We start from the raw sequence: 24,484 nt of genomic DNA, 5'->3' as shown, positions 1-24,484 counted from the left end.
GGACGAGAAGCTGGATATGAGTCAGCAGTGTGCCCTTGTTGCCAAGAAGGCCAATGGCATTTTGGGATGTATAAGTAGGGGCATAGCGAGCAGATCGAGGGACATGATCGTTCCCCTCTATTCGACATTGGTGAGGCCTCATCTGGAGTACTGTGTCCAGTTTTGGGCCCCACACTTCAAGAAGGATGTGGATAAATTGGAGAGAGTCCAGCGAAGGGCAACAAAAATGATTAGAGGACTGGAACACATGAGTTATGAGGAGAGGCTGAGGGAGCTGGGATTGTTTAGCCTGCAGAAGAGAAGAATGAGGGGGGATTTGATAGCTGCTTTCAACTACCTGAAAGGGGGTTCCAAAGAGGATGGCTCTAGACTGTTCTCAATGGTAGCAGATGACAGAACGAGGAGTAATGGTCTCAAGTTGCAGTGGGGGAGGTTTAGATTGGATATTAGGAAAAACTTTTTCACTAAGAGGGTGGTGAAACACAGGAATGCGTTACCTAGGGAGGTGGTAGAATCTCCTTCCTTAGAGGTTTTTAAGGTCAGGCTTGACAAAGCCCTGGCTGGGATGATTTAACTGGGAATTGGTCCTGCTTTGAGCAGGGGGTTGGACTAGATGACCTTCTGCGGTCCCTTCCAACCCTGATATTCTATGATTCTATGATTCTATGAGAACGAGCAATGGTGGAAGGGGGCAGGGGCAGGGCCTCGGAGAAGGGACGGGACAGGGGTGTTCAGTTTTCTGCTATTAGAAAGTTGGCAACCCTAGAGCCAGGGGTGAGCTAAAGGAGGGAGCTGTGGGACTAGAGCTGGTGCCCGCCGTCCCACAAGTAACACTGCAGCCAAGTGCGGTGAGCAGCTGGGGAGACCAAGGGGGGCCCTCAGCAGAGGGCCTGGTGCAAGGAAATGTCACCAGACAAGAGAACTTGCAGGCCGGACTCGGAGGGCGGATGCTGGGGAGAAGGGTCCTGACACCTAGAGCCTGAGGGCATGTGGCCGCCAGAGCAGTGTCTGACATGCAGCGTCACCGCAGTCCAACCAGGGCCTGGAAGGGAGGCTGGGATGTGTGAGGAACAGACTGTGAACTTTCCTTATGCCCCAGTGACAGCCATTTTTGGTGCCCCCGAGCCCGCAGGGCAGGACTACTTGTTTCCTTTAACCCTCTTCCGTTTTTCCCTTATTTTTCTTATAGTTGCTGTCTAATAAATTGTATTTGGCTTGAACTTAATGTAGAGATCAGTGGGTCAAGGAAGCAGCCGGTGCAGAGAGAGTACCCTGGAGTGGGGCCGCTCTAGTCCCTGTCCTAATTGACCATGACAAGACTGTGTTAAGGAATTTTGGGCCCAGCCTTGTCAGGGTTATGAGGACTCTGCTGCATGGGAAAGCAGAAGGAGAGTCCTTGAGGTCAGGGAAGCCTGTGGGTAAAGGTAGCTGGAGCGAGGACTCAGATCCTTTCATTATCTGATTCCACCGACATACAGAAGCCAGGAAGATTCCCCATAATAGTGGGACCATTCTCCCACTTACACACGTTAAAACTACATCTTGCCTCATCTATACTAGGATTTTTTACATGAGTTGGCCTCAAGTTTTTAAAATGCATCTGTTTCCTAGTGAACACAAGCCGCAAGAGGCCTAACAGCAAATGCACTTCCAGTGCCCCAAACCACGGCCTGGTTAGCCAGCGCATCCTTAGTCAAACAGAGGCAAGATAGGAGTGGACCAAAACTAATCCCTTTGTGGGACACAGCTTCTGAGCCAGCTTATCCCCCCCGAAGCATTTCCCTTTAGGTGCAGAATGGAGTTTTCTTATGTATCCCCTCAGCCAGGTTTTGGCATCAAGAAACAGGGCCAAGGCTGGATATCATGGGGTTCCTTCTAAATAATTAACACTGGCTTGAGCCTCTACCCAGAAGCCTGGGAAAATTAAATACCCCTCTGGGCACCCTAGATAGGCAATGCTACCCCCTCTCACGCACCAAGGCCACAAAACAAAGAACGTTACTGAGAGAAAAGGGGACGCAGAATAAACTTGAGTAAGCCAGCTATAATAAATAAATAATATCTGTACATACCAATAAGTCAGATCCCCCCACGAAGTTATCTTGTCACTAGTCAAACTCAGTCCTCATCCTATCAGTGAGTGTCCAGTAAAACAATTTGTTTCTGAAATAGCCACCTCCCTCCTCTGCTGCACCCCCACTCACTGTTTATCATCCAGGGTTAGCAAAGTCTTGAGTTTGGGCAAGTCAATCTCCAGCCCCTAAGGGAAGTGCTGCCTGGGCTGGTGTGGGGAGCTCTTCCACCTGACCCAGCTGATTACAAGTTATAGTACTGGGCAGGAGACCCTCACCTAATCTGCTAGCTTCTGGGGCTTACACAAAGACATCGCTTTACAAAATCTTCAGAGAAATCAGTGGCATATAGAGCAGAACCCCTACCACCAGGGATGCACTCTCCTGAGAAAAAAACAAACACTCTTTTTCTTTCATTTGTTTTTAATTCCACACTCTGCTGCCCAACTATACCAGAGTGGGGTATGGTTAGGGTGACCCCACACCCCAGGCATATTTGGTGCAGTTCTCTTGCCCTTTTGTTACCTGACAAGGTAATGATGTTTGATCACCCCTGAACTCTAAACTTACCTGCATATTGACCAAAATGCCCCAAACTGTCACACATCTGAAATGCAAATGAGGCCCAGCCCATTCAGTCTTTTCCTCCTGCTCAGCAGCAGATGGCAGCAAAGACCTCCATCCCTCAGGGAGCTTCTGTCAACCTGGGGTTCTGGGCTGGCACTTCTCCCTGTTCACCAACAGGTGTCCATAGTGAGCTCCCTGCTCTCTAGGGTATCTTTCCCCAGGGCTTAGACTTCAATACATTCAAGCAAAAATCTCCCACTGAGCCGGGTTTAAGCTTGTTAAATCTGCTACATAAAGGGGAAAATCCAGGCAGGTCAGGGTTTGCAGGGGGAGGGACTCATTTATACTTTCTATGGCACTCATTGCTGACGTATCTGAGTGTGCTATATCAAAAAGATTGCACAGACGATGAGGTAGGGAAGTATTATCCCCTTTATAGTGATAGGCAAACTGAGGCACAGGAAAACTGTGGCAGAACCAGGAACAGAACCCAGGTCTCCTGAGCCCCTACGCCAGAGCCTTCACCCCAAATCACTGTTTTTATCACCTCTGGAGACAGCTTGGATTGTGGTGCAGCTAGTTTCCTGCTTTCTCAGCTTCTGTGGGCTGTGCGGAGAGAGCTGGGATTCAGACCCTGTCCTTCAGAGCAGGTGGGCCTCACTCCCATGAGCAAGGGATGCATGGAGGAGGAGACACACATGCATGAAAGATATTAGGAGAAGCCCTCACTGGTTTCTCCACCAAGCAAAGGAGAGCTGCATTAACCCAGCTGGCAGGGGCCTGTAGCTTTAGCATGGCAGGAGCTGGCTTGTAGCCCTACAGCGTGTTACATCTGCCTGCACCACGTGGATCTGGGACACCCTCTCTGAGCCTGTAGGAACAGAGCTAAGCTGGTCTCAGTGCGTACTTTACAGCCAGGCTAAAAATGAACCAACATAGAGTGTCCAGGAGAGGGTAAGTCCTGGAGTCCTGACCACTGGCTGCAGATTCTGAAAGGAAATCGGGTCACTAAGCCAGGAGACACTCTAGGTAATGAAGGGCCTTCACCTGCAGCTGGGCTAATTATTAATTTCAACCCAGAAGAGAAAATCTAAATCATTTGTTGCTTGCTGGCCACCACATGTCACTGGCTGATCTTCATCCCCCCACCCCCCGCCACCAGCCTGGGCAGCCTTTCCCCCAACAGACCCTCTCTGGATATTTGCCTCCCCTGATCACTGAGCCCTGAGGGCCCACATGGTTTTCTTCTGTTGGAATTGGGTATCCTTTATGACGTTGCAATGAGGCAGCTCATCAGGAGCCAACTAAACTAGCTAAGAAATAAATGTGTGACTGCAGCCTGCGTCCCTCCCCTCTCAATCCCTGGCATAAATATAGAGTGTGGCCTTTGAATGGTCTCCGTTGGGCTCTGTATTACAGCAGAAGCAGGCAGAAGCTTTGGGGTACTTCAAGGGAGACTGTAACACACTCCACATAAGGGGCTTCAGGCAAGGAACTGTGTGTCCTGGGGAGAACTTGTGTCAGGCCTAATGGGCCCCCAGGGTATAAAGCTATTTATCGTATGATTCAAATAGCCCCCCATGCAATAGTCTCTGCAGTGAGAATGCAGTGAGATGCATCTGATGAAGTGAGCTGTAGCTCACGAAAGCTCATGCTCTAATAAATTGGTTAGTCTCTAAGGTGCCACAAGTACTCCTTTTCTTTTTGCGAATACAGACTAACACGGCTGTTACTCTGAAACCTGCAGTGAGAATGAATCAGAGACATTTTTTACACATTGCTGCCATCTACTGGGCATTAACAGAAGTGGCAGAGAAACAGAGTTCTGAAATCTGAGCCCATTTGACAGGAGTCCTACAGCAAACCCTAAAACCTGAGGTCTCCAGGTGGTATCCTGAGTTCGGCTGAACCCACAAAAAGGCTGTGGAATGAGACGGGCTGCTGGATACTTGACCCCGCTGCATGAAAGGCTCTGCCCTCTCCCCGGGTTACTGTGGTGAGTTTTATGTAAGTGACTGTATTTCTCCTCGTATTCTTTAACAGAAGTAACTGGAAGGTCCCTTGTGGAGGCTGCACTTTGGCTAGCGAGGCCAGAAGTAACCATACGCTGCTTTTTAACAGAGCAACGCTGTGTGCATGTTTCTCCTTTGTAAGGCTACGTAGCTGGCCTAAGAGAACATCACACCATAATGTTCAACACTTGCTTTTGGTGTTTTAACCAAGTCCCTTTCAGATCAAAGACTGGAAAGAGCCGGGACCACATTCACACCTGTGCGTTCGGATTAATCACCTGCCTGAATTCTCTCAGCGCTTGGGAGCCCCAGTCATGGGCCAGGACCCCATGGTGCCAGGAGCTGTACAAGCACAAAAGAAAGACAGCCCCTGCCCCAAAGAGCTTCCAGGCTAAGACAAGAGCATCCCGACTCCTTGGAGACTGACCTAAAGCACGATAAGTGCACTGGACATCCTAAAGCACTGGTAACTGGTGATGAATAAATGTAATGAGAAACTTTGGTGATTCCTGTTGCTCTGTGGTGTAACTGCTCGGCCTCAATCCTGTCTGTGTCAGTCGCTTACAAGACAGTCTTGTATTGAGTACCCACCTTGCGCCTCTGAACTCTGCACTTGCTCTATAATGCTGCAGATTAGAGACCTCTGTGGGCCTTTGTGAATTAATACATTTGTTGACTGGTTAAGAACTGAGTGTTTTGGAAAGTGCCGTTCAAGGTACAAGTAGACCTGGAAAGAACCCGGTATTCAGGTTAATAGCTAGTTCTCCCTGGCCTCAATATAGAGGGGTTACCCTAATTAAATTCCATTCCAATATTGGCTATACCACTGACCCCACTGGCAAAGCTAGTTTGTTAAATTTCAGCTTTAAATCTAACTGGCACATTGGCAAAGTCATAACGTTGATCCTGCCCCTGCCCTGCCATTCATTCTTATATCAAACACAAGTTATTGGGTTAATATTGTGACAGTACACCCCATATTCATTATAGGGGTATAATTATGATATGATTATGATATAATTGTAGTTAGATGAGGCCCTGAAACATAAACCCTTGTATCAGAGGCCCAGTATGAGGCCTAAGGCCTGAGCTAAAAGTAAAGTCAAGACTTTGCTAGCATAAAGCAAAGTTAAGCTGTGAGCCAGAGGCAGGCCCTGCTCACAGAAGCTGGCAAGGAAAGGGCTGATGTTGCAAAAGTACACAAACCTAAACGGTACCAGAACACTGTACATTCCACACAGATAACAAGGAACAGGTGGACCCATCCTAAAGACAGGGGCAAAAGATGGATAGAGTTGTTTTGTTCGAACCAGGAGAGAGGCGGCACCTTGTTACGTAGAGGGGTTGCCCCTCGATACGTCAGGAGTGATGTGTAACTTGTTTGTACCTGTGTATAAGAATACAGCCCTGGGGCGGTGTCTTGGTCTGGCCTAGGGGGCAGTGGAAAGTCCCACCACTGACTGAGCTGTGTCCATTGTCAGGGAGCACATAAGTACTAGCAGACCCATTGATATCTAATCCGATGAGCTAGAGACTGTGTTTCGTTGGACAATAAACGTGGCCGGGTGCCTTCGTACCTTATCAGAGTCTGTGGTCTTTGCGGGTTCTCTCGGGGTCTGCTGTGTCAGCGATCTGCACAGAGCCTGGGCAGCACACAGAGGGAGCACACACGCAGCAGACTGTTATCATCATCGAACAAGAGCAGAGCACCACACCGGTAGCATCTAATGACAATAATTATGATGCAATTTGTACAAGATGAGTCATCTAGGGTGTCATTGGAAAAGTTATGATTTGCCAAATATGATTATCCTATTTGTATGCATGTATCATTTTTGTACCTGAAGTTATGTATGTTAACTAGGTATCTGTATTTCAAATGTGCTTACTCTGGAAAACACCCACAGTGGGCACAACAATGAGGAAGCCAGACAGTGCTCATGGCTCATCAGCAAAGACAATGGGCTATGGGAGAATTTAGCCTTCCTGTAACGTTTCAGCTAGCCAGTAAGTATGAGCTGCTATGACTCAGCAAGGGCATGCGACCAGACCATGTGACACTGAAGACCATTTTGGGTACCTGTATTTTTCCACAAACTGGGCTGGGAACAGTTTTTGGAACAAGGGGTTCCTGCTACATGTTAAAGCTATACAAGGTGAAGTGTGACATCATCTAGTGGCCTCATTCCCCACACAAGGACGCTCCTGGGAACACCTGAGGAAAGAAGACTGAACTGAGGGAAGTGCTGACCCCAGGCTAAAAGGATTTCTACCCTGTGTATGGAAACCCGGTGGATTGCTTGTATCATCAGCCAGGGTGAGAAATTGCTAATTCATAGCCAATCTTTCCGATATTTTAGGATTAGTTTGCAGTTTTGTTTATTAGGTTATCTGCTTTGATCTGTTTGCTATCGCTTATAATCTCTTAAAATCTATCATTTTGTTGTTAATAAACTTGTTTTTTGCCTGATTTAAACTACAGTACCTTTGACTGAAGTGTCTGGGGAAAATCTCAGCTTGGTTAACACAGGCTTGTTGCATATCCCTCCCACATTGAGGGGAAGGCGAACGTTATTAATAAGCTTACATTGTACACATCCCTGTGCAGTGCAAGACGGTATAATTTTGGGTTTATACTCCGGGGGGAGAGGGGGAGGTGAGCCTGGGGAGCTGGGAAATTGCCTGGTGTCTGCTGTTTGCACTCAGATAGCTCAGTTTGGGGGTGTGGTACCACCTACTGTCAGGTTGGGTGATAACAGGGCCTGTGGAGGCCGGTTGTATCTCCAGCCAAGCAGTGTGAAAAAGGGCCAACCCAGCTAGGAGAATGAAGGAGCACAGCAGTCCCCATAGCTCCCAGCCTGCACCCCGGGTGTGACAACCCGTCACAAAGATATTGATTCTAAGGCCAGAAGGAACCACTGTGACCATCTAGCCTGACACACACACACCCCGCCCCGTATAGCACAGGCCAGAGAATGGCCCTGAATTAATTCCTGGTTGAACCAGAACAGATCTTTTAGAAAAACATCTAATCTTGATTTTAAAATGGTCAGAGATGGAGAATCCACCACCAGCTTGGTGTCAGGCTTCATGAGCAAAGGGTGGCCTCGATCCCTGAGACTCCCAGTGGGCTTTGGAACCCATTAATGCCAATAGGCCTGTCTGGGAGAATCGTCCCTGCTTTCAACCTGTCAAGAGGTGCTGTGTTCCTAAAGATAAAGCACCATGGACCTTCCCACCCCAGCCAATGTGTCAGTAGCCTAGCCTCTCTTTGCCAGAAGCTGGGAATGGGCGACAGGGGATGGATCACTTGATGATTCTCTGTTCTGATCATTCCCTCTGGGGCACCTGGCACTGGACACTGTGGGAAGACAGGATACTGGGCTGGATGGACCTTTGGTCTGACCCAGTATGGCTGCTCTTATGCTCTGTTCAGTAAATCATCCCTGGTGCTCCACCAAAGCTTGCTCAACCATGGAGGAGTCCCCCTCAAAGGCAAGTAGGGAAGGAGGCAGGATCGGAATGTGCAGCCCGTCTATCACCCCCTGCCCAGCCAGCGAAGCCCAGTTCATTGACTCCATCTATTATTTCCTGCACACTGTCTGGTCACATTGCTGTGCAGCTGGACACGTTTACTGACCTTGCGCACCTGGATGACAATCACCCTCCTTGTGGCTTTTCCCAGCAGCAAACTCCTTGCCTGCCGCCCGATAGCAATGTGGGGCTGCAAGCTCCCACCTGGCTCTCAGCACCCATTTCCTCACAGTCAGGGCAGCTGCCGTCTCAGTGCCTGGGTGCTGCAGGGCCGGGGCGAGCCTGGCACATAGCTCCAGGGATGTGGCCTCCCATGTCCAAAAGTTCTGCTGGTCGGCCTAGTTCTGCATCACACCCCAATGCCACCGCTCAGCGCCTGTTGGTCGGCAAATGCTTATCGCGGCTGGACAATGTCTTTTGCTGCCCACTCATCCTCGGTACCATGTCTCTGAACACGGTGGGCTTGCAAATACGAGAGAATGCCTTGTCCCGGCCTTAAAATGGACCCCAGAGCATTGCTGCTCAGTGCTGCATCCATGGTTTCAGCAGTGCAGCTGAAAACAGAGCGCATAAGAGTAGATTATGGGATGGAACCGAAGGATTTATGGGAATTCGACCCCACAGTCCCAAATTCCCTGTGAGGAGTGAGGATATCCCACAAGACACAGCCAAAATTCCCCACAAGGTGTCAGAAGGTGGCACAGGGGACACTGGGATGCCAGCCCACGGAGCCACATGTCTTTTGCAGCTACAATCTGATGCCATGTGAATGCCCTCTGCTGAAATAGCCTTGACAGTAGCCCTCTGTTGGCAGAACTGTTGCCATTTAAACTCTCTAGCATACACGAGGCCTAAATCACACAGCGCCCCTGCTGCTGAGCCATGGGGCCCTGCTCAGGGCTGGTTCCTGCAGCCCTTCACCAGGGAGCTCTGCCTAACTACGGACAGGAGGATCTGGAGCTCAACGGCACAGCTAACCTTCATCAGAACCAAGGAAACGTGCAGCTGGCCCCAAGGGCTCAGCTCCGGCCTGTGAGACTCATGTCTCTTCCCTGCGCTCGTGGAGGGGCTGGGTGGTTCTGTGACGATTGGGGCAGGGCAAGAACCAGGCTAAACTCTGACGTCACTGCTCTGGCCCGAGTCTGCCACTCCCACACAGCTTCCAGAGGTTTTCGCTGACCAGGGCAATACGGGGCTGGGGTCAAACACACCGTGGCCGTGCCCTGAACAGAAACCACAGCACAGGCCCCTTGACAAAGTCTCGGTTCAGTTTAATTCAACAAATCCTGATACAAAATGACAGGTTTCAGAGGAACAGCCGTGTTAGTCTGTATTCGCAAAAAGAAAAGGAGTACTTGTGGCACCTTAGAGACTAACCAATTTATTTGAGCATGAGCTTTCGTGAGCTACAGCTCACTTCATCAGATGTTTACCGTGGAAACTGCAGCAGACTTTATATACACACAGAAATCATGAAACAATACCTCCTCCCACCCCACTGTCCTGCTGGTAATAGCTTATCTAAAGTGATCAACAGGTGGGCCATTTCCAGCACAAATCCAGGTTTTCTCACCCTCCACCCCCCCACACAAATTCACTCTCCTGCTGGTGCTAGCCCATCCAAAGTGACAACTCTTTACATAATCAAGTCGGGCTATTTCCTGCATAGATCAAGATACAAAATGGGCATTTACAGGTGTTCCTAGGAGGGGGTTTTACATCTGAGTCGCCATAAAACGTTCTGATTTTGCTGCTGCATGAGACACATTCGAACAGAGCGTTGGGGCAGGGCGGGGAGCCCATCGCCTTTCTCAAAGCCCACCTCCAGCCAGCACCTTTGGCTGAACTGGGGCAGGGAGACATGGCAGCCGGCACCGTGGGCAGGTGGGAACGAGGACACCTGGAGCCAGCCCCTTGCTACTTCCACCCTGACCTGCTGAGGGATCAAAAGGGAGCCGGGCCGGACAGAGCTGGTGAGAAGGGGAGGGGCAAGTGGCAAGAGGTTTTCCTCCCCCTCTCCTGCAGGCACCTGCGGCCTATTGCTCTCTGGAGGCCTCAGTTATTTCATTGTAACTAACCTGGCGTCTGGCTCCCAGGGCTCTAGCCTGTCCTGTCTGACTCTTCATCAGGTGGCTCCCGGGCGGGAGCAGGTCTCTCCCCGGCACCTGCCTCCCCGGCCCTCCGGCTCGGTCTCCTTAGTCCGTCGTCATCTCATCGCTGTGCATGCCGGAGGCGGCTGGAGCAACAAAGCTACTGACCTCTGGGGGTGACGATGAGGAGTTCACGGGCTCCTCCCTGGCTTCGGGACCGACTCGCCGGCCCATCGCTGCCAGCCAGTGACTCGCTCCCTGAACGATGCCTTTGCAGCCCACCCCCGATACAGGGATAAAGCGGCAATGGGGAGGGTTTGCACTGGCCCTTGGAGACCACGTGGGACCCCGCACACCCACCATGGACCCACACCTCTGCCTTAGTGTCCAAGTACGGCCATGGCAAGCCTGCGCTCCAGGCTCTGAGCGAATGTCTGACAGTTCCTCTCCTCTGCACCTCCCTCTGCCCCCGATGAGCTCTGCAGAGAGCCCCCAACCAGCTCTCCCTGCCCCTGATCCAGATCCCCCCACGGAGGGAGGGGCAGCTCCCTGGAGGAGGAGGAAACGAAGTTGACTCACCACGGCTGGGACGATGTGTCCCATAGAGCTCCCGGCTTCTGAGCTCCCGGCTTCTCTGCAGCTTATCAGAACCTGCTGGGGGCCTCTCACTTCTCTGCCCCCCTCCTCATGCCTGCTCCCACCCTGCCCCCTCAGCAACCTTGCCCTCCCACGCAGACCCCATTCACCCGCCCGCACGCCTGCAGCTCAGCCACCCTCGCCAGCCCTCCTCCCGTCCGTTCCAGGGGAGATTCAGACGGGGGAGCTGGCTCTGGCCTGAGCAGGGTGCTGAAGATCTGCTGGGGGCTGCCGTGGGATCCCCCACGCCCAGGGGCTGGCGGGATGTACTGGGGACACCTGTTGGAAGGGGGCAGGAGGGGAGATGTCCCCTCTGCCTAGTCCAGACACAGAACGACCTGCCGGGGCTCCGCAGTCAAGCCCTGAGCTGGTGCAGACACGGAGCGGTGTGACTCTTCTCTACCACCCCTGCGAGCGCGGGGCGGGGGATCTGCTGGGGCTGACACCCCTGAGGCTTTGCTCCCTGCCCCCTTCAGTGCGTGGCAGCCCCATGTGCCCCACTCAGATCTCTCCCTCCTCCACAGGGCAGCGCACTCGGCTCTCCCTCGGATTCCCTGGGCTCCCATGCTCGCCCGGCAGGGAGGCTCGGCCCCTGGCTGCTCTCTGGCGGGCCAGACCTGCGGGTGGGGACGTCGTTGTGTTCGACTTTGAGCCCTTGCTGGCAACCAAGGTAAAAGGCAGCTAAAGATAAAATCAGGGAGCGGCTGAGCGGGCGTCTCGGTGCGGCTCCGTCTGCACTCGCAGCTCGCGGGCCCAGAGAGGAGACACGATTCTTGGCTTGGAAGTGGGATCAAACCAGAACCAATCAGCGACAGGAGCCACGGAGCGAGCAGTCACAGAACTGCCCCTGGACTCTGTGCTCTGCATCCCGAGCCTCCGGCTGTCCCCAGAGGTTTAACCCCAGAGCCAGGCCCAGCGGCCGTCTCCCCTGCTTGTGCCCCACAGCCCGGCCCTGCCCCTCAGGCCAAGCCTCCGTGGCTCCCAAGAGGGAGTCCCTTCTCCGCAGTCTTCTTTGGGGGGTCCTCACCCCCTTCTCACTCTCCGTCAGTGGCTTCGGCAGCTCTACAGCCTCTCGATGTCCCGGTACTTCTTGCGCAGGATGGAGACCTGGTCTTTGAAGAGGACGGGGTCCAGCCGCATCTGCGAATGGACGAGGGGCATGAAGCCGAACCAGCTGGCGAAGGAGTTCATACAGGCCTGGCGCTGGGCAAAGTGCTCCGGGTCGGCCCAGCGGGACGTCTTAGAGCCCTGGGGAGGGAAGGTGGGAGAGGGTCCCTGAGCGCGAGAGGCGGGAGGTCACCCACCGTGCTGGAGCTCTGGGACGTCACTCCAACGCCCAGGGCACGGCAGCCTTGCAGGGATAACGGAGCCCGTTAGAGGAAGGGTGGCCCAGTGGGGGGCGCTAGACAGGGCCATAGGAGACCCAGCTTTAATTCCCTGTTCTGGTAAGTCTCTCTGCCTAAGTTTCCCCATGTGCACACAAGGGAGAACAGCACTTTCCTACCTCAGGGGGCTGGACAGAGATACAGCAAGGAGCTCAGAGGCTGCGGTGAAGGGGCCAGATACGAATCTTATCTAGACAGATTTCACTGCACAGCTGTGCAACGCACTGCCCACCACCCCCATCCCAGACACGGGGAACCAGGTGCAGCCAGGTGAGCTCACCCAACACACCAGCCCCCGCGCTGGGCGCAGAACCCAGGCGTCCTGACAACCAGCCCCAAACACATTCAGCACAATGCAGCCTGCCCCTGTCACCCCAGAAATCGGCCCTTCTGTTCAGCCACGGGCTGCCTGGGCGGTAGGTAATTCACCGGGTCTGAGAGCAGCACGAGTCGGGAAGGACCGGGAGCTGAGCTGGCTGAGGCTGTGGCCAGTGTTTTCAGCAGCAGGTTCCGATTTGGGGTGCCCACTGGAGGCAGCTTGGGCCTGAGCCTCAGGTTCCGGTGGGTGCTCAGCTCCGCTGAGAATCAGGCCCCTGGTGCCCCCAGGTGGCACCCGGAAATCCGAGGCCGCTTTGGAAAACGACATTTTGGTAGCGACATTTCGATGTGCTGCAAGCTCCCGCTCCGCAGCGGGCGGTGCAGGGCCGGGCCGGTGCCGCGAGGGGTCAGCGCAGGGACCCGAAAAGTAACGGCAGCAGGGGAGAGCTGGACTCTGATCCCCGCGCCAGCCCCAAGCCCCTCCCCACCCAGCGCGGGAATCGCCCTCGTCCCAGGGCGCGCCGGGGCCGGGGCCGGGGCCGGGGCCGGGGCCGGGGCAGGGCTCTCCGCTGCACCAGGGAGGTTCCGGCTGGATCCCCTGCGCCAGTCGCCGGCTCCCCAGGCTGGCACCAGCTGAGGGCCACGCCGCAGTCAGCCTACGGGGCGTGCACACCATGCACCAGTGAACCCTCTGGAGGAACAAGCAAGGCCCGAAGGCCCAGAGTCTCAGCGGTATTTGGGCAGCTGGCTCTGACAGGCACCACGGGGAGTTAGGCACCGGGATACCTTGGGGGGGCTGGGCCTGAGGGACTGCCCAGGGCACTGCATTCACGAAGGGGAGCAGGGCTGCGCTGTGCAGTGGGGAGGGCGGATGGGGATCAAAGCAGGGGGCAATGGAGCGACACCAGGGCCCCCGTGTCCTGACGGAGCTGGGGACCCGCTGGGACAAGGCAGGGGGACATAAGGAAGATGGTGGCTCTGCTCTTCACTTTCATCCCACACGCAGAGTGAACAGGGACTCCAGCTCCGAACCCCTCTGGGCACTGGGGACGTCAGGACGTTCCTGGTAACTGCTGGAAATGGCCCACCTTGATTATCACTACAAAAGGTTCCCCCCCGCCCCCTGCTCTCCTGCTGGTAATAGCTCATCTTAAGTGATCACTCTTCTTACAGTGTGTACGATAACACCCATTTTTTCATATTCTCTGGGTATATAAATCTCCTCACTGTATTTTCCACTGCATGCATCCGATGAAGTGAGCTGTAGCTCACGAAAGCTCATGCTCAAATAAATTGGTTAGTCTCTAAGGTGCCACAAGTCCTCCTTTTCTTTTTGCGAATACAGACTAACACGGCTGCTACTCTGAAACCTGTCACAATGCAGTGTAGACGTACACTACTCAGCTCCGGGTTGCTCACTGGCCCTTCCCCGGCGGGTCTCTCATTCTTCAATGGCACGCTCACTCCAGGTCTGCTCCCCTGACTGGCCACAGGCTGCCCCCATAGCCCAGCCCAGTTCTTAGTCCTACGATGAAGAGGCCAGATACCGATTCTTAGTCCCCCGACCCTCGCAGCCATCCCCTCCATCTGGGGAGGTGGGTGAGGCCTGGCACAGGGGCAGCTGAGCCCCCGGCCCCCTGGGCTCTCTGTGCCGAGGACCTTCCCCAATTCCATGCATTCGAGGCAGCCGGAAGAGGTGGGAAGCCAACCTGCTGCATCATGGTCTCCTTGTACTGCTTCTTCTGGGTGACTTTGATGGGCGGGAGCTTGGTGACTGCGGAAACCAGGAAGTTCATCAGGATGTCCTCGCAGTTGGCCATCTGGTCCACCATGCTGTGCAGGCTGCCCGGCAGGTAGAAGGTGTACAGATAATGATAGTACCTGCCAAAGGAGAGGGCAAACAGGCAGCATTCAGCGAGTGCCGGCGGGGAGGGAGGGGGTTGTGAGACCCCAGGCCAAACTGGCCCTGGTGGGGCTCCTCCCAAGGCTACAGAGACGCGCCAGCGATGGGTCTGGCCCATCGTCTTACCAAGAGTCATTCTGCCCAGAGATGCTCCTGGAGCTGCTAGGACGAGGGTACAGCACATCAGGGAGACCTGCTCTGAGCGGGGAGAGAGGCGAGAGCCTGCAAAGCCAGTGGCCTGTCTGCACCGGGGCTCCCCGTTAGCTGGGCGGGGGTGGCAATGGAGGGACAAGGCTTGCAAAGGGCGGGAGGTTACAGAGAAGGCTCTGCTCTCCGCCAGAGGAGAGCTGAGGTTGCAGGGGTGTCCCCGGGGAGCCCCGCTAGCACCCCACTGCTTCGCGTTAGTCTCTCTGTACGTTGGCCCCGCTGTACAGCCAGCGCTCGTGGCTGGTGCCTGCAGGAGGCTGCCCGGTGCTCTGCCAGGCAGGGCGAACGTTTGTGCCTTGCCTTGCCAGCGGCACGTCGCACGCAGCCCCCAGTGCCATGGGATTTCCTGCCCGGAGCCGGGTTCCCGGCCGCGTGCACCGCCCCGGCTCACCGGTGGTAGAACGCCGCCCCCGTCAGCACCATGGAGTACTCGTTGGTCCACTTAGAGGTGTAGGCCCACCAGCCTTTGCTGCTGTCCCAGTAATGGCTCCGGGCTGGGTAACCCACGATGCGCTCCGGGAAGCTGCACCACACAGTGAAGGCAAAGTCAACCTGGAGTCCCCGATGGCAGGGGGCAGGTCGGGGGGGAGACAGGAAAGGAACAAAACCAGGATTAACAAGCCAGGCTCGGCACAGCAGCCCCAGCACTGACCCTGCCCCACCGTCCGCGGCTAACACAGCTGGGTCCGCCCGGCCCGCGGTGTCCTGGGCCGAACCTCTGGCTGGGGCTCTGCCTAGCCCTGGGGGGCAGTGGCCTGGGAGCCTCAGCCTGCAGCCCCCTCTCCCCAAACCGCCACATGGTGCCTCCAGGAGGGCGCCCAGCTCCCCTGCCCAGCTCTCGTGCTGGCTGTGACCGAGTCAGCCTGCCCCAGCTCCCCGGCTACAATAATGCAGAAGGGGAAACACTGCACCCCCTGCCCCCTATTTCAGGGACCCGGTGTCTCCCCTTCCCCTGGCACACCCAGAGCCAGATCTGCCCCTTGCCCACGACAGGGACAGTCCCCCGCCGGCCTCGGGGAGGTTTGGTGTCTGTAATTCCCCATCGGGTCCGGGAGAGTGCGGAGGGGAAACCTGGCCCGTTCTCTTGTGAACCATACACCAGGCTCTATGAAGAAGGCCTGACAGCAGTGCCCAGCACACAGGGCCAGCCAGGGGGCAGCTGGGAACCGGGGCTGCATGGAAGCAGCCACGCACCCAGCACCCAGCGCCAACCTCTCCTGCCCCTGAGGGTCCAGGCTGCTTTATTCACCGAGAACACAGCCAAACGGCACCGGACCCCGACTCTTCTGCTGGGCTCTGCCGGTGCCCCTCCTCCCACCTCTCCCGCTCGACTGAAGCTGCCCCCAGCCAGCCCCTGGGGCTATCCGAGCCCTGGCCCCTGGCCCCCCAGCTATGAGATGTGCCCCCTTCCTGCAGGGAGGGACAATGGGGATTATTGGACCCCCCCCGTTGCCCTCACCTCATTGGTTGATAGGACAGTGTCTTCGTCCAGGCTCAGCACGGCGTCCGTCCGGATGAGGTCGTAGGGGAAGAAACGGCTGCTCATGGTCTGTGCAAAGAGAAAGCAATTGAACCCCAGCCAGCCACGCGCCCCCACCCCAGCCACTGTGACCACGCCCCCTAATCCCAGCAAGCCACCCCCCAAAAACCAGCCACTGCGACCACACACCCCCAAACCCCGGCCACTGCGACCATGCACCCCCACCCCCAAATCCCAGCCACTGCGACCACGTCCCCTAATCCCAGCAAGCCACCCCCCAAACACCGGCCACTGCGACCGCACACCCCCAAACCCCGGCCACGCACCCCCACCCTCAAACCGCAGCCACTGCGACCATGCACCCCCACCCCCAAACCCCAGCAGTGCGACCCCCACCCCCAAACCCAGCCACTGCTCCCCTCCCTGCCCTCCCACCTCCAGCAGTGCCGCAGCCCCGGGGCCCCCCTACCTTGTGTTCCCCTTCCACGACGCTGAAGGGCACAGGGACGGACGGCCACCAGCTCCTCGGGGGCGGGGGCTTCTCGCAGCTCCACAGCACCACGATCTGCAGCGGTGACAGGCAGGGCCGGGTTACGGCCCCGACCAGCCCCAGACTCAGACCTTAGCCAACCGTCAGCCACGGCCAGCCAGCACCACCAGCCTCGGCCACCCCAAGGCCAGAGCCGGGGCTACCATCACGCCGGTCAGCACGGTGCATGGCCCGAGCAGAGACGCCCACGGGGATAGCACCTCAGCCAGACCCACCCAGGGCCCTGGAGGGACGGGCCTGGACTGACCCTGCCACCCATCCCCCATCTCCGGAACGACCTTGACCAAACCCACCACCCACCCCCCCATCCCCGGAACGGCCTTGACCGACCCCGCCGCCCATCCCCCATCCCTGGAACGGCCTTGACCGAACCCACTGCCCAGCCCCCAGCCCCGGAACGGCCTTGACCGACCCTGCCACCCAGCCTCCATCCCCGGAACGGCCTTGACCGAACCCACCGCCCAGCCCCCATCCCTGGAACGGCCTTGACCGAACCCGCCGCCCATCCCCCATCCCCAGAACGGCTGGACCCATCCCCTACCACTCAGCCTCCATCCCCGGAACAGCCTGGGCTCGCTCCCCGTGGTTTCCTCTCCCAGCCCCACCCTGGGGTGCAGAGGCACAGCTCCCACTGTGGCTGGCCAGGGGCTTGTTCAGGGATCAGACCAGAGGCCCAGGCCCAAGGGACCGGGAGGAGGAGCGTCTCCTGGCAGGTGGGCCCGTACCTGGGTACAATACTTGGACTTGGCCACCGCGAGGATGAGTCTGACGATGGGCTGGGACTGCGAGAGCAGCGGCGACGCGGCCTGGATGACGGCGGTGAACTCCTTGGCTGGGCTGCGTCCTGCAACGACACACGGCCCGGCTCGGACTGGCCCGGGCGCTCTCCGGCCAAGCTGAGGGGCAGGGGGCCCACGGCAGCCAGGATGGGAAGGGGAACAGCCCGGGAGGGGCCAGCAGCTGGGCAGGGCTGGGGCGGAGATGATGCACAGAGGAGTTCATAGCGCTCTCGGGGCCTGGCCATGGGGGACGGGGAATAGCCAAGGGGGCCGCAGCATCGCTGGCTCTGTGCGCTCAGGAGTCAGCCCCCACAATCAGGAGATTGGCTTCAAAATCCAGAGATTTAAAACAATCCTCAGCGCTGGGCTGGGCTCTGCACCCCCTGCTCTCCCAGCCGGAGTGGTCGGGCTGTCAAGCTCTTCTTTCACCCCCCAGGGCGTCTTTACCAGAGGTCACTCTTTGCCAGAGACATCCTTTCTCCCAAGTGTTGGCTGGGCAATGGATGGGTGATAAAAACCAAGTCTGGACCAATCCGACTAAAACACCCTTCCCCTCCCAATCACTCGGCTTTCACTCTCCTGTGATGCCCGTAGAGTTCCAGCTAGACAAGACCTGGCTTTCTAGTGGAAACGAAGCAGGAAAAAAGACTTTCTGGTCTTCTTCATATGTCAGCGGAAAAAGGGAAAATTCATAAAATCTGAAAACAAAACTAACCCCCTCCCAGCAAAGGTCTAATTCTGAAAAGGGAGCATGCCAGGGACTCACTGATGTCCAACAGGAATGGCACTAGTGCCATAGATTTTATGTGGAAGGTGCCCAGATACTAGGGTGATGGGCCACACGATTAAACTGTAAGATAGACACAGCACACAAAAAAGGCAGGCCCCTATTTTTGCCTCCCTTTGATGGGCTGGTTTAGAAATAAGGACGGAAATTTTAAGCGGGATCCTGAAACAAACCAGGAGCCTCCATGCTGGGAATCGGAGAGTGACACCAGGCACTTCCTGGGTTTGAACCCAGGACCTTCCGCATCAGACCTCTGCCACTTTAGCTAAAGGAGTAACGCCATTCACGGGACCGGCAACTCGAGGGGGATGTGGCGCCACCGTACAAGTTCTAACCCCACCCCCGGGGCTGATGCAGGGTTAGGTGCAGCCGGGAGGTCAGTGTCTCTGCAAAGGGCATCAGTGAGTTGGTGGAAGGGCGGATCTCCACCAGGCGGAGACGCCAGCAAACCCTGCTCTCCAGAGATCCCTGCAGGAAACAATCCCCTCCCGTCAATCCGCAGCCTGCCACCAACTGAGCAGCCCCCGCTCCAGGCGGGGCTGGCCAGCAGCTGCAGGGTAGGAAGGGAGATAAAGGGAACAGCAAGAAAGGAATGATAGGAAGGGGAGCAAGTCAGTATGAAGGGCACCTGGGACTGGGGTAGCAGGGGGGATTGAGGGGCATTAGCAGAGCTGGGTGTGGGGAGCCCAGGCCTGGGATAGCAGAGGTTGTGGGCCAGGATTGAAGGGCACTGGCAGAGATGGGGGGAGCCCATGGCTGGGATAACATGGGGGGCTGCGGGTCAGGAATGAGGGGGCCAGCGGAGCTGTGTATGGGGAGCCCAGGGCTGGGATGACTGGGAGGGCGGCACATTGGGACTGAGGGGGCCGGCAGAGCTGGACACTGTAAAATGGGCCAGATCCGGTGCCGTGACCACCCCTCCCACCCGGCGCTCTAGGGTGGGGCTAACTGAGGAGTGAGTCTCCAGCCGGCTCCTCCCAAGCGATCAGCGGGAAAAGCCCGTTTGCCACAGGCTGGGCTGGAACAGCCGGGGGCGCTGCAGGTTCAGGATCCCGGAGCAGCAGCAGAGCTGTGTGCGTGACCCACTGATCTTCCCCCTCCGATGCCCCGTCCTGACCAGCAGCCCCCCCTTCACCCTGCTATCGCTGTCCTGGCCACTCCCGAGCGAACCCCACCCGCTGTAACTCACTGCACCAAAGCATGAGGGCACCACGGCCCCTCCAGGAGAAATATCCAGGAACCCTGCATATTCTGTCCAGCCCACGGGCTGTTACTCCATCGGGAGCTCCCAGCCCAGCCTGGGCGACCAGGGACTCCAGGGCCAGCTCCGACGCCTCGCCGGGCCTGAGGCCCCCCGGGGGCCCATTCCCAGAGCCTGGCCCCTCCCCATCGCTGCCACCTACCCAGGGCGCAGTAGTAGAAGGGGAAGTCGGCGAGGCTGGTGGAGAACTGGGGGAGAACGTAGAGCCCGCCCGGCTGCGCGTTCCACATCACGTGGTTCCTGCTGATGTGCGCCTGGATTCGGTCCTGGATGATCTGAAAATGACGAGGGGACCGGGGGAGCTGCGTTACTGACCCTGGGCTGGGCCCTGCGAGGCTCAGGCGTGGACGCTGCACTGCCCCGGCCTCCGGCCCTGTCCCATATACCCCGGGGCGGGAACCAGCAGGCCGGGCCATACACCACAGCAATCTCTGCTAGCGGCTGGAGGGCTGGGCTCCTGCCCCGCACTGGGTTTGTCTAGGTTAGGAGAAGAGGTGGGGTTAGCGAACACGTGTCACCTGGCCCCAGCACAGCCACGACCTTTCCCCAGTGTAGACGCAGGTTAACCCCTCTCGTCACCAGTCGGCTGGGCAAGGTTGATCCTAGAGGGGCCTAGGCTGGAGGGGAGGCCAGCTGGTGCCGGTCAGCCGCTGGACACCAAGGGACCGAGTTGGAGCAGCGAGCGTTGGGGATTCAAGGCCCTGCGGAGAGCTGGCAGCAGGCTCTGTGCTCACCATCGTGCCCCGGGGACCAGGCACACACCATGAACAACTCAACGTGCCCCATGGCCCGGGACACCTTACCCGGTGCCACGGAGGGGAGAGTGTCCAGGGCAGTGGGTGAGGCTCCCATGCCAGGGAGCAAGGCTGGGCTCTGCACTGGAGAGAGGCGTCCCCAGCACCCACCCTAACTTTGCGGGGGTTGGGGGAGCTGCTGCATTGCTCCAAGGCGTTGCCCCATAATTCAGGGCTCCCCATGCTTTCATTTCGCTCTAACGAGCCTGCAGATGAGTGGCCACCTGACTGCGCCCCCTGGTGGCTGCGCCTCAGTTTCCCTTCGTGGATCCCGATTAAACTCCCACTGGGGTGTTTCCAGTCCAACCCAACAGCCAGGCTTAGGGGCTGGTTTATCAACTCAACGCCCAAAATGAAACAAACGTCTCCTCTCCAGAGCAAACCTGCTCCGTCCGCATGTCAAAGGGGTTTGTTCAGCCTGCCTTGAGCTCCCCAAGACGGCTCCTGCACTGGGCACCTGAGACTCCTCCAGGCGGCAGCGCCCCGGGGCAGCAGATGCTGGGCTGAGCCCCCTCATTTGGCGTAACAGGCCCAGGCGTTGTTAACAAGCCCCTCGAGAGGTGGGTCCATGCAGCCGGTGTAGCTGTGCCGGGCCAGCTTCCATTAGCCAGCACGGGCAGCAGCAGCAGGGTAGACGTGGTGGCCTGGGCTAGCCGCCGAGTGCCAGCCCACCTGGGACTGATCTGTACACGTCTGTCTTAGGCACTTCCAAGGCGCCCATCACCATGGTATCTGAGCACCTCCCAGCCCCCTGTGAGGCAGGACGGCACTATGATCCCCAGTGCACGACTGGGCGAGGATCACAAGTGGAGTCTGGGGCAGAACCCAGGACGCCTGAGCCCCAGGGGCATGCCCTAACCACTGGGCCAGCCTTCCTCTCTTCCTCGGTGGGCTAAGGGACTTGCTGAGGGTCACACTGGGTGGCTGGGGAGCAGGAATCAAACCCGGGTCTCCCAGATCTCCAAACAGCTGCACAGCCACGGTCAGGCTGGCAGCGAGCGACGGTTACTGCTCACAGGGCCACGCTTGCTTGCGCCACTGGGCCCTTGTCGTCCGCCCAGTTCCGGCTGGCCCCGCTCCCTGTTGTGTCTGCATGGAGCTCTGTGGGCCTGGGCCTGCGTCTCTCCCTGAAAGGTCTGTACCGCACCCGGCACAAGGCCCCAAGCCCCCACTGAGATCTGCCAGTGCAGGGCCCCAGCCAAGCAGGAGCCGTTACACAGGGCCAAGGGCTCTGATCACATCTTGGTGCAGCCGAGACGAACTAGCCGGGACATGGCCGCATGCCAGATTTAGGAGCCCACCCTGAGGCCTGGGGTTGGGGGCCAGAGGTGGCCCTAGCCTGTGACAGGGTGTACCCATGGCAGCTACCAACCAACCAAGGTCCCCCCACCGCCCGGCCCCCTGTGCCAGTTCCTCAGCCTGTCGTGCGGATCCAGCCTGGCCTCTCCCAGCCCGGCGGTAACACCACGGCCTGGTACCCTGATCTCCCTGGGCACCACGATGCTCCAGGCCGTGAACACACCAGCTGGGTTGGCAGCTGCTGGGGACCTTTTCTGCACTGCTGAGAATCTGCAAAGTTCCTTCCTAAGGCCACTGAGCCCCCGCAGTGCAGCCTGGGCCCCCAACTGCCCGATGAATGAAGCACAGAGATAATCGGCCTGTAGCGGCCTTCACACTCCCCGAGGAGCCCTCTCCCCTCCCGCCTCAGACCAGACCGCATCCCAGCGAGCCACCGCCGGCCTCACCCGCCTCTCGCTGGGCCAGGGTGAGCTTGGGAGAGGCACAGACCAGACCAGCAACTCTTCAGAGAGTGCGGGCTGGGCCCAGGGCGCTGCCTCTCTCCTGGTTCTGCCGCTGACCCCAGGCAGCCCTGAGCAAGTCACTCCGTGCCTCGATTTCCCCACCGGCACAATGGGGATGATGAGGAGGCTTTATTCATTCACGTGTGGCAGCACTTGGGATGGGAGAGGTTAGACAAGGGCCTGGCCTCCTAATCTCCTTCCAGTGCCCTTGCTGGAGAGAACAGCTGCATTTCCGGTGCACCTCTGTGACGTTATTGACTTGAACTGGGACTGTATAGAACATTGTTGCAACCAAGGTCGTGTAGTGGGACCAAGTCTTGTATAAAGGGGGTCAAATGAGGCGACTCAGACGAGGTGATGGTTGGCTGGTTAGGATGATGCTGTCTGTTTGCATGTGTCATTTTTGTATTTAAAGTTGTAAGTATTGGCTCTAGACTGTCTGTATTTCAAACTTGTGCTCTGCTTCCGGGGGACACCCCAGACAAGTTGGTGTCAGCTCTGCCTAGCCCATTAAGGACCATCTGCGACACAACTGACCCACTGAGAGAAGGCAGACACGCCTGGGGACTCAGCCAGGTGTGCAGGGACCTGCCTAGGGACCAAACTCTGAGGTGTTTCCAGGCCATGTGAGGGGCAGCTTGTCCTTGGGACACAGAAAGAGACGCCACACGGCAAGAGACTATAAAAAGCTACTGCAGCTCCTCCATCTGGTCTTCAATCCTGCTTCCGACCTCTGGAGGGACTTGGCTACCCTGAAGCTTTGAACCAAGGACTGAATGACCCCTCCCAGCTGGGGATGTTCTCCAGAGACTTGATCTGAACCTGCAGCTTATTCCATCCCTGCTACAGGCCTGAACCAAGCACTCTGCCATTGCTGTGTGTCAGTGATTCCATTGAACCCATTCTAGCTCTCATCTCTATCTTTTCCTTTTATGAATAAACCTTTAGATTTTAGATTCTAAAGGATTGGCAACAGCGTGATTTGTGGGTAAGATCTGATTTCTTTATTGACCTGGGTCTGGGGTTTAGTCCTTTGGGATCGAGAGAACCTTTTCTCTTTTACTGGGGTATTGGTTTTCATAACTATTCATCCCCATAACGAGTGGCTCTGGTAGTGATTCTGGGAAACTGGAGTGTCTAAGGGAATTGCTTGTGTGACTTGTGGTCAGCCAGTGGGGTGAGACCAAAGTCTGCTCTGTTGGGCTGGTTTGGCTTGCCTTGGTGTGCATAGAAACCCCAGCCTTGGGCTGTAACTGCCCTGCTTTAAGCAATTTGTCCTGAATTGGCACTCTCAGTGGGGTCCCACCAGAACCAGCCTTGTTACAACCTCCCAGCCCAGAGGATCCCAATGTGCTTTTCAGACAGCTTGCACTGCTGGGTTCAGGCCAGAAAATCCACAGCAGGGTCTGAGTCCTGGCCACCTCTGTCCTGGCTCCCCAAGGCCCTGCCCAAGCCTCCACACTCGCAGCTGTGGAGCGGTGCCCTGGGGCAGGGGCACATGGCTGCATGAACTCCCCTGTACGCAGGTGGTGCCTCCAGGGGTTTGTCGTTACTGTTACACAACTTCATCACCGAAACCTCAGCTTCAGCCGTCCCCTGGGCTTGGCTGCTCTAGAATATTTCCCCGCAGGGATCGCCAAGCCCCCCCTCCCAGACACTCAACCCATCTGACAGCCCATAGGAGCCACTTGTTCCGATGGCCAGGATGAGTCAGCAAATGAGCTCTGCACCTCCACACAGGTCACAGATCCTGACCTGGGTGGCAGCTCCCTTGACCCAGCAGCGGTGTGTCAGCATTGTCGACCCCCCTTCCCCTCTGAGAGAAAAGCTCAGAGGACATAGGGGAGATGTAGGCAGCGCCTAGGTCTCGGGCAGACCCTAAATGCCTTCCACCATGCTCCAAGGGGAAGGAGCAAGGAGCCGGGACATCCTCTCCTCCCCGCTGAGCGCCTCTTGTTCTCCCACTCCAGCCAATATCCTGCCCTCCTCCACGATCCGGTGCACCAACCAGACCCACTGTCTCCCCCACCAGCCCTTCCCCCATCCTGAGTGAGGGGACAAGGGCTGTAACCGAGGAGCCCACAAAGCCGGGAGCACTCGCCTCGAGGGTCGTCAGCACGATTTTCTCTACCGAGGAGAAATAGGTCTCCCACAGGAACTGGGTCTGCTGCCGGAGGGCCAGGACTCTGTCGTGGTCTATGGAGCGGGTTATCGACGGGATCTGGAAGAGAGCCGCGGGGGGGGGGGGGGTGAGGGAAGGTCGGCTAAGATGACCCCCAGAGCCTCCCCGCAGAGCCAGGGACGGGG

General features: G+C 57.1%; 1 protein-coding gene across 1 annotated transcript in view; it reads right to left on the bottom strand.

The window, feature by feature from the left end:
• Window positions 1–11,016: 11,016 nt before the first annotated feature.
• Window positions 11,017–24,484, bottom strand: part of LOC140908271 (exostosin-1) — a 182,412-nt gene continuing 168,944 nt past the window's right edge. The window contains exons 4-11 of the mRNA XM_073335225.2: window positions 24,279–24,398; window positions 19,724–19,856; window positions 17,480–17,598; window positions 16,674–16,769; window positions 16,184–16,273; window positions 15,116–15,276; window positions 14,324–14,495; window positions 11,017–12,159 (exon numbers count right to left, since the gene is read on the bottom strand). Coding sequence (XP_073191326.2) covers window positions 11,974–12,159; window positions 14,324–14,495; window positions 15,116–15,276; window positions 16,184–16,273; window positions 16,674–16,769; window positions 17,480–17,598; window positions 19,724–19,856; window positions 24,279–24,398 — 1,077 coding nt within the window. The 3' untranslated portion in view covers window positions 11,017–11,973. The remainder of the gene's footprint in view (window positions 12,160–14,323; window positions 14,496–15,115; window positions 15,277–16,183; window positions 16,274–16,673; window positions 16,770–17,479; window positions 17,599–19,723; window positions 19,857–24,278; window positions 24,399–24,484) is intronic.

This window comes from Lepidochelys kempii, chromosome 3, assembly GCF_965140285.1.
Source record: "Lepidochelys kempii isolate rLepKem1 chromosome 3, rLepKem1.hap1, whole genome shotgun sequence".
NCBI lineage: Eukaryota > Metazoa > Chordata > Testudines > Cheloniidae > Lepidochelys > Lepidochelys kempii.
Note: the sequence above shows the minus strand (reverse complement) of the source record. Positions and strands in the feature narration are given on the sequence as shown.